Source organism: Aythya fuligula, chromosome 8 (assembly GCF_009819795.1).
Source record: "Aythya fuligula isolate bAytFul2 chromosome 8, bAytFul2.pri, whole genome shotgun sequence".
In the NCBI taxonomy this organism is placed as follows: domain Eukaryota; kingdom Metazoa; phylum Chordata; class Aves; order Anseriformes; family Anatidae; genus Aythya; species Aythya fuligula.
The window spans coordinates 1,655,087-1,667,671 of NC_045566.1; the positions used below are offsets into that span (position 1 = coordinate 1,655,087).

The 12,585-nt window shown below is 49.7% G+C and overlaps 1 protein-coding gene across 2 annotated transcripts in view; it reads right to left on the bottom strand.

Moving 5' to 3' along the window:
- The window catches only part of MIER1 (MIER1 transcriptional regulator), a 31,475-nt gene extending 18,919 nt beyond the window's left edge, over nucleotides 1-12,556 (bottom strand). The window contains exons 1-3 of one of the 2 annotated variants that reach the window (XM_032192260.1): nucleotides 12,510-12,556; nucleotides 3,851-3,875; nucleotides 2,220-2,365 (exon numbers count right to left, since the gene is read on the bottom strand). In XM_032192260.1, the coding sequence (XP_032048151.1) occupies nucleotides 2,220-2,318 (99 nt within the window). In that variant the 5' untranslated portion in view covers nucleotides 2,319-2,365; nucleotides 3,851-3,875; nucleotides 12,510-12,556. Of the gene's footprint in view, nucleotides 1-2,219; nucleotides 2,366-3,850; nucleotides 3,876-12,174; nucleotides 12,215-12,509 lie in introns of those variants that run through there. The other variant, XM_032192259.1, reaches the window with a different exon arrangement.
- Nucleotides 12,557-12,585: the final 29 nt, after the last annotated feature.

A 12,585-nucleotide genomic window follows, 5' to 3' on the forward strand; every position in this document is an offset into this window, starting at 1 on the left:
GTGGATCTCTCATTTACAGAGAAAAGGAAGCTGTTGTACAACCCTAAGAAAACCCAAGAGCCCTCTCTCTAAAAAGGGGGACTTCAGAGGGAGAACCCAAGAGATTATGTATGATAAATGGAAAAAGGAGAGGGGTCAAAGGCTTACAAATCCCGAAGCAGTGCAGGGAGGGCGCCTCACACAGCACCCAGCACTGCTCTGCCCACAGCCAGGGCAGCACAAAGGTCAAGACCTGGGCTCCAAGCTCCTTAAATCCTCCATCTGACACTTTGCCACTTTGTACCGTCAGCTTAACTAAGAGTGGGAGGAAATTGAGTTTCTGCAGCTTGCTGGGCCTGGTCACTTACTGCTTCCAAGGCAGAGTGCAAAGACAGCTTCCTCCTACCGAAACGATGCAGCCAAGTTTCCTGCACCTTAAAGAACTGCAGCACCAGCGTGCCCAGAACACCAGAGCTGTGCAACCTCAAGCACCACAGCTTCCCCAGTTTCAAACAATGAGCAGAAAAGATCCTCCTCCTGGGAGGAGGAGTGCATAATTTTTATGACACTCAGGAGTTAAATCACTAAGGTTCAAAAATTCTTCTGCAAAACCTGACTGCCATCTCGTCTCTGAAGGAGCTGTACTAGTAAATCAGGCACACTCACAGCCTGGGGGAAGCTGAAGTAATAGGCGTAAATGTCTGGGGAAAGAAAAAGACAGGCTAGTACTTGTCTTGACAATAGTTTTGAGATTTAGATTGTCTGTCATCCATGCCTAAGAAAAAGCGTGATTAAAAGAAAAAGGGAGAGAGAGAAAGGCAGCACGAAAAGGAGAGGGAAGCAAGCCTGGATGTGTGGCTGCTATCCCCCAACCAGAAATAACCATGGGTCCCCAGCAAGACCCTGCTTTGGGGAAACATCTGCAAGGCAGTGCAAGCTCTACCTCCAGCACCGACAAAAACTGGCCGAGTTTCTGGGCCAGCCTCTAAGAGCATCCTCCTGGGTCCCACGGGGAGCAATGCGAGCCCCAGCGAGGACATCCCTCGCTGTCCTGACCAGGGAGAGCTGACACAGGCAGAAATCTGAACACACAGCACCTCTAACCATGAGGGAACACACCGATTGCTGAACTACACTCATAAACAAAGCACTGCAATGTGGTGAGAGATTATACAGCCAGATGTTGACTCCTCACCAATTATGAAGAAAAAAATGCATTTTCAACTTAAAAAAATGACATATGTGGAGCTTCATTTCTCACTCAACTAAATGAGGCGTATTTAGATTCACATACAATTTATTTATCTTTATGTTTACCATTTAATATCAAACTTGAAATTACCAGGAAGAAATTAACACATCCAAAATGTAGATGAAATGTACTCAATCAATTTAATGCCGTACTGGCACAACCCCTGGTGCTAAACAGGATTTGTACATTAAATATGGATTTAAAAATCATTAATGATCTGCTCCAGCAGCCTTTTCAGCCAATGAGGTCCCAGACAGTATCTACATTACTTTGCATTTACAATGAGCCTCGTTTGTAGTTTAAGGATATTATTCCTGGCTGGGTAGTAACTTAAAGCAGTACGTGAGTGACAGCGTAACCTCAACATGCAAAATAAATCTAATATGCAATTACTTCAGGAGATCCATATTTTAAAATGTATTTATCACTATTATCAATACATGGGAGTTTTCATCCAGGCTCTGCTGACAACTTTTTGCTTTGAGCAAATCAGTTAATCTAAGTCTCTGCTTCCTCTGCTTTACAAAATGAAGACACTCCTATCTTCCCCACTGAAGCATTATATGGATGGTTCTATACAAATGCGAATGGAATGCAACATTATTGGATTTTTTTTAAATCAAAATCTACATGCACCGAACAAGTGCAATAGTTTTGGAAAGCAGTAACAGTGGAGCATACGAGTTTAGCCAGAGCACGCTTTAACTTACAGTAGCTCTAAAATGTAAATCACATACCCGTATATATGCAACAAGAAACTAAACAAGTACAGCACCATGCGTTATTAAATATTTATGTACCAATTTCCTTTTCCCAAACTTTGACAACTGCAAATTTAGCTCAGCCCCTTTCCCCTATCTACATTATTTGCCTATGTTTTATGAGTGGTTTGATTTTTTAACCCCAAATATAAGGGCAAAAACCTGCATATGTTTTGTGTGAGACTGTGGGCTGTGGTTATGTTTTATAGCTACTTAATACTACCTACCCTGTTAAGATCCTCTATTTCAGAACTGATGTTTGTTTCTCCTTCCATCATTTCCTCCTCTTCTAATGTCCGTTCATCATCAAAGTCATGCACCAGCATATCAGCTGATGGATCAAATTCATGGTCATCTGATGTTGCTGAACCTCCTGATAGAAAACATTTTAAAGAATTTTTTTAGTTAGAGTTTAGTTTTTTTTATTACTATTACTATTATGGTGACATTTTAATACTCAAATTATATTGAGAAATTAAATTATCTTCAAAATCGCTCAATCATTTATCTCAGGAAAAGCCAATCACATTATTCAGAGAACAGTGAAAGCTGTCCTCCAGGTAGTAAGAGATCAAGGGAAAAAGAACCAGGAGATGATGTTTAACCAGCCAGTTTCTGAAGTACTACGTATCTGGACATCAGGTCCCTAGTTAGATGTTTGTAAGGTGTTCAGTTTTTGAAGACTTAATTCCTAAATGATCATAAATCTCTTGAAATCAAGAGTTCTACTGGAGTAGACATATTCAAAATGCAAATTCAGGGCAGTTGTTTCCTCGATACTTTGCAAGCGTTATTGTTTACAACTACAAAGATAATCTAATGACTTTTCCAAAATTTAAACCTAGAGTAAGCTTCACAATTACGCAGATTTTATTTCGGATGATCAATCATCTTTTGTGACAATGAAAAATAAATGAATGGATGAAGGGTTGGGCAGATGCAGCATTCTGATGGAATTCAGCAATACCTGACTTCTAATTCTAGCTCTGCTAGCGTTTTTCCACTTGTCTCCATGAACAATTTAAGTTTCATTTCCCAAAGCCTGAAGACTGTATCAACACTACGGGTGCAAGAGGGAAGGGTTAACTGTAAGGGCTGTGGTTAACTATGCTCAGTAATTTGAAGCATTAAAGTAATTGATTGTTTTTCTGAAAGAAAGAAGAGCTCAAGAGACAATGGCAGTCCAGCCGAAGCACCGAGTGGAAAGCTTTTCCACAAGTAGGATGCCAAAAACCCTACACATACATAAACTAACTGAAGTGGTACCGAACTATAAAAAAAACAGACATTTGTAATTTATACTTAGCCTGAGTTTATACAGTAACTCTGGGATCCTGGGATATGAGAAAATAACCATTTTTAAAAGCCAAAGTCTTGAAAATCCTCATTTTTAGCAATTCAACGAGGAAAAAAATACTGCTTTTCTTGCTGCTTTTGTTCTTGGTGTATCTACGTGTAAAACCACAGAGCAATGGCATGTCCGATAACTGGGAGCACACGGTGCCCTTAACTTTTGTCTCTCTTTACTTCTAACACCAACGGGGAGCTCGTCCCAGGGACTGAACCAGCGGCCTGGTCTCTTCCATGCTGCCAGCACCAGCTCGCGCTGTGCTCCTCCGAGCACACCAGTGCTCCCACCACGTGTTGGTGCAGCTTTGCAAACAACAGAACCCATTCCCCGGGGTATTTTAGCACACAGAAACTTGTGCTGGTACAGCCTGGAAGAAAGCAGTCACTAGGTAAATGAATGCTGCCACCAAGCTATCCATCAAGCTCTATCTGCAGATTACCAGCTGGAAGAGACCTGCAAAAAAGAAAATTTTCCCTCACAAATTTAAGAAATGCTAAAAATACTTACCTGGGCTTGAAGACTCAACAGAAGGCTAAAAAAAAAAAAAAAAAAAAAAAAGAAAAGACAAGAAATTATTTTTTCTATGTTGAATGTGCACAGACTTAATTCAATAATTCATCTGACATAAGAGGTTACAAACGAGCAAGTCATTGCAAAGATACTGATGAGTAGGGCACCACAAACACGCTGAAGCAATTCCAGGGAAGCAGCACTCATTTCCTGCTTTATATACCTATGCTGCTCTGTTTTAGTGAGAATAATTGAAGATCCACCCGTTTTGTGACACAATAACCACGTTCATGAAAGTATCAAATAAAGCAGCACAATTCAGTCTGAAAATACCATTACAACTCCATAACCAACTTAGCAGGGCTTCAGCTGGTGCTCCTGCCAGGAGGAGGGATGGGGAGGAAGCAGCACGGCCCCAGCTGCTCCTTTCCACCCCCTTCTGTGTGCCAACACAAAACAGGGAGCTGACAGTAGTGACAGGCGAGTTCTTAACAGATCCATCCCCGTTCCGGCCCTGCACACAGCCCAGGTTATGCCAGGTTACACCAACACTGGAAGCACAATTTAATTTAAAACAAAGCATTTTTCACATTTGAAGAGGTGTAAAATAAATTATTCTCCATATTTGAAGCTGCATGTTCCATGACACAGAAATCCCGTTCGGATTTAAGGGCAGGCCCACTTTTAGCAGACAATCAGTCGCAGGGCGCAGTAGCGACTCTTCCCAGAACAAAGGGAACAGCAATTTAATCTCTGACACAGCTGTGAGAAAACAGAACAGAAATTGTTCTGCGAGCCACTTTCTTCCCAAGTACAACACAAACTGACAAGGATCACGGACTGCAAAACAAGAATATTTTCTGAAACACGGAAAAAACATCACGCTTTGACAATGAGCTTCATGTAGCAGAGACACCCCCGTTGGGTAACTCCATGTTTCTCCAGCACAAAACCACCAAATTCTGCTCCCCCTTGCTTACAGCGTGGCCAATCCGCACCGGCCTGGGCCCAAATTTGCATGGCAGAGGTGCAAACCTCATTTGTTTGGAAAATTCAAGCAAATGGTTCCCCTGCTTTCAGGAACGTACCTCACGGAGTGGTTTTTTCCAAGTCAGAAGGTGCCTTCTCCATCAGAGAGCTGCTCCTGGGATGCAGGAGGCCACCGGGCACCCTGTGCTGTGTTCAAAAAGCTCCTGGCAAGCTGGGGGGGCTGATCCTGCCCCTCTCTGTGAGCCCACACCCGGAGCAGGACGCTCACAAAGCAGCTGAGGTTGCTGCAGGGCCGAGCAGAGGGGCAGGATCGCCCCCTCAGCCCGCCGGCAGCGCTCTGGGCACATCCCTCCGGATCTGAGCTCCCCCACACGCACAGCAACGCAGCCTGCCCCCACTTTCTGATCAGAGGGGACACAACAGCACAGCGAGACGCGGTTCTGGAGAGCAATGCCCCGCCGATCGCCTCCTGCCTTCTATTTGCAGCTAGGTGGGGTTTCACTTTACAGCTCGGCTGTTTAGCAGCCAGCTGCTGCCCAAAGTAGCAGCCTGACCCCTTCCACCGCCCCGCGTGCCTCTGCCACTTGTGGCAGGCCCAGCAGTGGGGAAGCCGTGGCACGGGCTGCTTCAGAAACAAGCTCAAAGAGCACTGACCTTGGTTCTCCGTCCTACCGGCGAGCCAAACTCTCGTTTGGGGCCTTGAATCCCCAGCCCAAGCTGGACGCCAGACTCCTGGAGGAGAGGCAGGAGGTGAGGAGCAAACAGAAGGTGAAAGAGCATCCTGTGACTAAGGAGCTGCTGCAGTTACTGCAGTTCTTGCCTACTCAGTCCTTATTTCCCTGTCTCCGAGCAATCGTGACCGTGGCCAGGGCCGAACAGATGGCTTTGAGGGCATTTGCTTATGAAAATTTCCTGGCAGTAGTTAAAGATCACATGGCTACGCCAGGATCGTGGTATCCCAAGTCCTGAGCTATGGTACGTCCATGGAACTGCAATTCCTGTGAAAAAGGAGACCCCGGGACTTCTGAGGCTCTTCCTTCTCTGCTGCAGCAATTGATGGAGAAGTGCAAAGCACTTCTTGCCTCAAGGGCATTCACGGGGACAAAGAGTTGGTACCTCTAAAAGATAACGGCATCCAAATGGTTGTTGTGGGTTGGAAGGAATGAAGATGTATTTGTGAATTAACTCAAGGAGAAGCAGGAAAAATGACCAAGGGTCGCTGCTGAACGGACACAGCACGGCACAGCACGTTTGGTCACGCTGCAGCTGAGCAGCGTGAAGGAAATCCTAATTCTGAGATATGAAGAGTACCTCAAGGGAAAAAGAGATTGAACAAAGCATCAGGCCTGGGTGGCAGCTAAGGATTGGTCATCGTTTTTATTCTGTGTGTATTTTCAGGAATTCGAGGAGAGACGTGCAGACTGGGTGTTTGGGAGGGTGAGCAGCACTTGCAGCACCAACTGAGGCAAAACAATCTTAGGTCAAAAATATTTTGCAGTGTACGGCTATAATGAGTGGAAGTGAAGTTGGCCAGGCTTGCAGTCTTTGGACTGGCAAGTGAGGAGCCTACCAGATGTGTAACAGGCACAGAAAAACCCCTGCTAGATGCACGGTGTTACTCTGGTGATGGGAACACCCTGGGCTTTGGGAGGTCTGGATCACTGCAATTTGTGATGAAGTGGTAAAAGTGAAACCAAATGGATGTCAGGAGAGGTTTATTGCAGGTGTCCAGCAGGCTGCTGGCACTACTCATTTTGCAGGGCTCGTTTCTGAGCCCACTGCTCCAGAAGCTGCAGCACAGGTCGGCGCCCAGCGAGGCTCACCCCGCATGCTGGCAGGGGATCTTCGCGCCTCATTCCAGCGCTGCATCGCTGCTCCGTCTGGATGGGGCACTCCCCAAGTGGCAGCACCTCGCCGAGCCTTCTGCATCCCTCCCACAACCTACAAATAAGCACCTGAACACACTGACGCTGCAGTTTCACTCCTACCTCCAAACCCACTGCTGTGATTAACACCTTTCGTGCCGCTTCGCCATCGCTTTGTAGAGAACATCTTACAACACAGCAGCTACAGTCTCTACCAGACAATGGCAAACATATATTCTGCTCAAATTTACTCAGTTACGTTTAGCAGCTCTGTAAAACAAACATTAAGATACTAAAATTAAATTTATATTGATGGGAACAAGCCTGACAAATCAAGTAGATGCTCAAGGCCTTTCAACTCTACTGCAGGAAAATACCGAAGCTCGTTTCTGGGCTGCAGCGGGTTGCTGTAAGAACATTTGGGGCACTGAAAACACAGCAGTAACTGGCAACTCCACCTTAAAACGTAGCAGCGTTCCCTGTTATATAGCTCCACACGCAATGAAGCGCAAGCAGCTGGTGGGGAGTCCATGCCATCACTTCAGAAGCAGGTACCCACCTCGCTTCAACATCACTAGGGCTCCGTTTCTGTAAGCAGACTAATTAGAAGTGCCCCTTTCATGAAGGGGTATTTCAGTGCCAGGCTTTCCGTTCCATCCCGGCCCTCCCTGCCTGTGCTGCGTAGCAAAATGCCTCTGATGTCTGCAGTGCGCCTTGGTTTCATCTCAGAAATAATATATTGAAGAAAAATGAAAAAAACAAGACCTGTTGTCCCTCATTTAATGAGTTTACATGCATGTGAACACGTCTACAGCCGAAACTATGACATTCAAGCCCTTCTGCACGTGAAACAGAAGCCTTTATCAACATGATGAATTTATTTTTTAATTTGGTTGCTTCATGCCAGAATTCCTGCTTGCAGAACACACGATGAATATTTCAGCTCCCAGGTTTCAGATGTGGCCATCTGGGCCCCCACACCAGCACTGCTTGGCCTTTCCCTTCCCCATCCTGATTCCGTTTCAGTTTCTAGTGACGACTTCTCACACCAGACCAGCTGGACAATGGATATAGTTTTTCTGTTCATTAGTATTTGATTAAAAAAAAAAAAAAACAACCAACAAGCTGAGTCTAAATTTTGCCCTGCAGGCACTGCCTGATCAGTTACACGGCACCCAACTGGCAAGAGCCATGGGTTGCCTTTAATGCACCTTACTTTCACCCCATATAACCTAAATCTCTTCACCAGAAGGCTGGGAAGGGGCAGCAGGTGGTGCCCAGGATTTCACTGGGATCATCAACCCGGGCTTTTCAGATACCTGGTTTGGCTCCCTAAATCCGCAGCGGCACGCTTGAGGGGAAGCCAACTGCAGCCCTGCTGAAGTAGCCTTTGCCTGGAGACACCTTCAATCCTGTAGATAGCACTACCCCAAAATTTCTTACTCGGACCAACGGGGAGCCTACGGAGCGACGGCACCCCGCTGCAGCTGAAAGCAGACACGGCCACGCGCCGAGCACCACAAGCAACCATCCCCGTGCACCGTTTGGGACCTGCCTGGATTAGCAGAGAAACGTTAATATGGAGTTAAGATTGTTTTCTCTTTGATGGCTTGTAGGGGAAGCGGAGGGAAGGCAGCAGGGAGCACACCGAGTGCTGGGGAGCTGAAACACTTCCTGAGGACGGCAGGGAGCGGCGCTCCCGCACGGCTCCGCAGCCACTCCCGAGAGGCGTGCTGCAAAAACGGCCCCAAAGTGAAACAAAAAGTCAGGCAGAGGTAACGAGAGGGGAAAAAAAAAAAGTGCTGCTCAGCAGCAGGGAGGGCTGTGAATCACCAGTTTTCATCAGCCAGCGGGAAACCTCAGTTTAACCTGCGCGGGCCTCGCTTGGTGTGCAGGCATCGCTCCCGAGCTGCCGGAGCATTTTGGGCTGGAAGCACAGCAGGGAGCGGGCTGACTTCTGGCTGCTTCCTACCCGGGGGGCCACCACCCGTTTGTGTGGGTTATTTTAAAGCAAGAGTATAGTGGAATAAAAATAGAAAGAGTAAGAATGCGAAAAATGTTCTTAGCTGGCATTTCCCAAACGTGACGTCCCAAACTGGTCTCGGGATGCAAACAAAAAGCTCTTGGGGAGACCCACGAAGCCCAACACACCTCAACGCCACGGCGTGGAGCGTTTGGGTAACAGAAATGTTACCAGACATTATGCTCCCCCCCGGCACAGCACGCTCCTGCTTCTCCCCAGCCTGGGCTGACCCCTGGGGAAGCTGACTCAAGTTGTTAGCCCCACGAATTCAGGCTGCAGAGGGAAGCTGAAGTTGTTTGTTGCGGGTCTGGCTGGCTGAACCACCTCCCTGAGGGGCAAGAAACGCTCAGAGCTGGTGTCAGGAATATCAGCTGCCTGCCCAGGAGCAGTGACAAATGGGACTGTGCTTTTTAGCACCCGTGAGCGGTCAGAAGTGCCTGAGATGAGGGTGCTGACCAAGGAGAAGCTGCATCAACCCCACGGCTTGGTGTTTTTGGGAGGAGGAAGACCTCCTCCCGCTGGTCCCTGTGCCTGGTTCCAGCTCCAGACCTTCCCAGCAGGCAGTACCACGGGTTACTGGGGGAAGCTCCTCTGCTCTTCACCTTGCCAGCTTCAGAACGGACCCCTGGGAGGTGGCCTGGGAACCTCCCCTCCAGCAGCAAGGAGCCCACCTCGAGCCCCCTGACGGCTGGGAATCCCAGCAAGCTGTGCCGACCCATTGTGGGGGTGCCACAGCCCTCGCTCACCCACCCCAACCAAAGCTAGGCACCCTCTCTGCCTTTACTCTGCAGGGAGTTACTAAAAACCAGCAAAACCAAACAAAAAACCCTCAGCATCTACCCCAAGTTTTGCCAGTTTGGCATCTTGGCAAGTGCCTGACTGGTGCATATGGCCACGGAGCAAAGCAACGGGGCAGCAGGTCCCAGCTGCCAGCCTGCCCCCGCCCCTCCAAGCGTCCTGAATCAGAAATCTCACTCTCACGTTCATCCAAACACCAAAAGGCTGAAAAAAAATAAAAAACCACATTCTTTCAACTACTAATCGAGCTTTTCAGTCAGATTTTTCTCTTCCAAACAGACATTAAAATAGTTGTATTTGGAAAAAATGCACGCATCAGCCAGCGCTCCCTGCACAAGGGCTCAATAAGCTGCTCAACGCGCGGTTCTGTAATAGTCACAGCGCCTGAGCTGATCTTACATGAGAGATGGTTTCTTTCTGACCACGACTTGAACAATCTTCAGAGTATTTCAGAGTATCAGCGCTCAGACCCATCCCACCAGCATGCTTTGGACTGGAATGAAACCCTGCCGCAGGTTATTCATCCCAAATCCAAACCCAGTTTAACGTCTGTTCATTCACAACCTTTTTTTTTTTTCCTCCTTTTCAGTGAGTTTCTACAAAAGTGAAAGAGCATTTTTGGGTAGTTCAGTTTCGCTTTCTGGACTCAGCGGCTTGCTAACCAGGCTCCGAGCTCCTGTCTGGAGAACTTCCCTGTCACATCACCAAGTTCCACGCTTACACCATTCATCTTTTAAAGTCCACAGCTCGAGCATCCAACCTGGTTGGATCTCTAGAACACATCTGAGGGCTTTGCCTGACTTCACGACGAATCCTGGCACATTTCTTTGTAAGAGCCAACATTGGGTTTTCTACTGGGGCAGAAGGCAGGAGAGCAGCCTCCTTCCCACCTACACTTCCACTCCCAGCCATGTCCCAGGCCCCTGGTGTGGCCGAGACTGCCAGCCAGCCGCCTCCCCTCGCTCCCAGTTCAGCCTGTGCTGCTCCCAGTACACCCAGCAGCGGCTCGCCTCGCACAGCAGCACCTCCAGGCCCAGGGCTGCTGCTGGAGGAGCCTTCCCTTCCCACCCCAGCCCCTACAGGCTTCAGACACCACACCAGAGCCATACTCAGCACATTATTACTAGTTTAAATCACTATTTTTAAAAATTTGGGTTGGTTTCCAGCTCCAGAATGCAGCGCGGCCACACAAGTGCTATCTGCAGGTCAGTGGATGTGAATGAACTTCAGCCGAGCCACTAAACTTACCCACAGGTGGCTCAGGGCTTCCACAGCCTTTTTACATTTCTCCTGCCCCTGAACCCAAGAGAAAAAAAGCCACAATAGGCTAAAAAATTAGCTTATTAAAAAAAAAAAAAAAGTGATGGTGAAAAAAAAACACCCTCTTCCTTTCTTAGTAAAATATCAAGAGCAACAAGTGATAAAAGCCTCACAACACTGGAACATCCGTGAGGTAAAAAGCCAGCCTGATCTCCACACCCCACAGACTTGCCTGCTCTGTGCAGCTCGGATCCCCTACAGGTCTCGGTGCTGCACGACATGACAGCACAGAATAGGAAGCGATTCGGCGCCCTGCCTGTGGCTCTCCAGCAACACGGCGAGCCTCGGCTCAGCCCGGAGCAGAGTCAGTGCGAATATTTCCCAACAACGCTGTGTTTAATTAACAAAACTTCCAAGCAGTTGGAGAAACTCGAGGCAAACCCCCCAACGCGGCGATGCCTCGGTCGGCACAAGCCCCAGCCCTCGCCAACTTCCCAGCTGACAGCAGTTTAAAAGCCAGAGTTTTTCAGCCAGCAAATTATTCAGGGCCAGGACCTGCGATCCTCTGCCCCTGGAGGGGGGGAAGAACCACAGATGGATCCTCAACTTTTAAGAGCAGATCAGTACATTTAGTACCAATTACGGGAGGAACACCACATCACGCCTTTCGCTTGGGAGATAAAAATAAAATAAATCGAGGGAGAAATTCGCATAGAGTCAGGAATTTTGAGGGAAGAGGGGCAAGAAACACCCTCTGTAGGATGCTGCCACACCAAACCCTCCTTCCTTCCCCAAGCCTGGCTGAAAGGAAGCTCCATCCTAGAAGTGAGGTTGTTTTATGGGGTACCCCTCACGCATTTCCAATCCTTGAGACGCCGCTCAAGCCCCAAACCACCTCACGGTTTTCATTTTTGGACGATTTGAAGGAAACTTGACGGGATATCCGCACAGCCACCCCAACCTGCCCCTGAGGAACCTGAGGGGCTGCCCTCACAGCTCCTGTCAGGACGCACAAACCCCAACCCCAACACCTCCCCCTGCCCCCCCAGGGGCACTGAGCCCATGGAGCCCCCCCACACCCCATACCCCCCCCATACACCCCATATCCCCCCCACACCCCCCATATCCCCCCCCACACCCCCCATAACCCCCCCAGGACCTCCCCTCCCCCCCAGCCTCACCCCTTTCGCCCCCACAACCCCAAACGCGCCCCCCCCCCCCCCCCTTTTAGACCCCCCCTCCCGTTGAGGCCGGAGCCCGCGGGGCTGTGGCGCCGGGGCGCGGCCCGGCCGGGAACTTGTTGCTTCCCTCAGCCCCCGGCAACTTCCTGCCTCCCTCCCTTCCCTTCCCTTTCCCTTTCTTCCCTTCCTGAGCTCCGCTCTCACCTCCGCCATGGCGGGCCCGGAGCCGGTGCCGTGAGGGGAGGTGCTGAGGGGGGGGGGGGGGGGGCGGGGCGGGCCCTGCCTCACATCGCGGGAGCGGCGCCGCGGGCGCGGGCAGCGCGGCGGGGCCGGCGGAGGGGGGCGGGGCCGGCGGCACGCACGCGCCGACGTCACCGCGTAAGGGCGGGGCGCGCGCCTCCAGCCCCGCACGTCAATCACGGCGCGGAGCCACGCCCACTCGGTGTTAAACCACGCCCACTCGGTGCTAAGCCACGCCCCCGGCCTGTCAGCCGCGCCCGCCCCGCCCCGCCCGGCCCGGTGCCGGTGCCGGTACCCACCTGGGGCCGCCGCCGCCGTCCTGAAGGGCTCCGCGGCTCCTCCGCGGCTCCTCCGCGGCCTCAGCGCTCGGCCGGG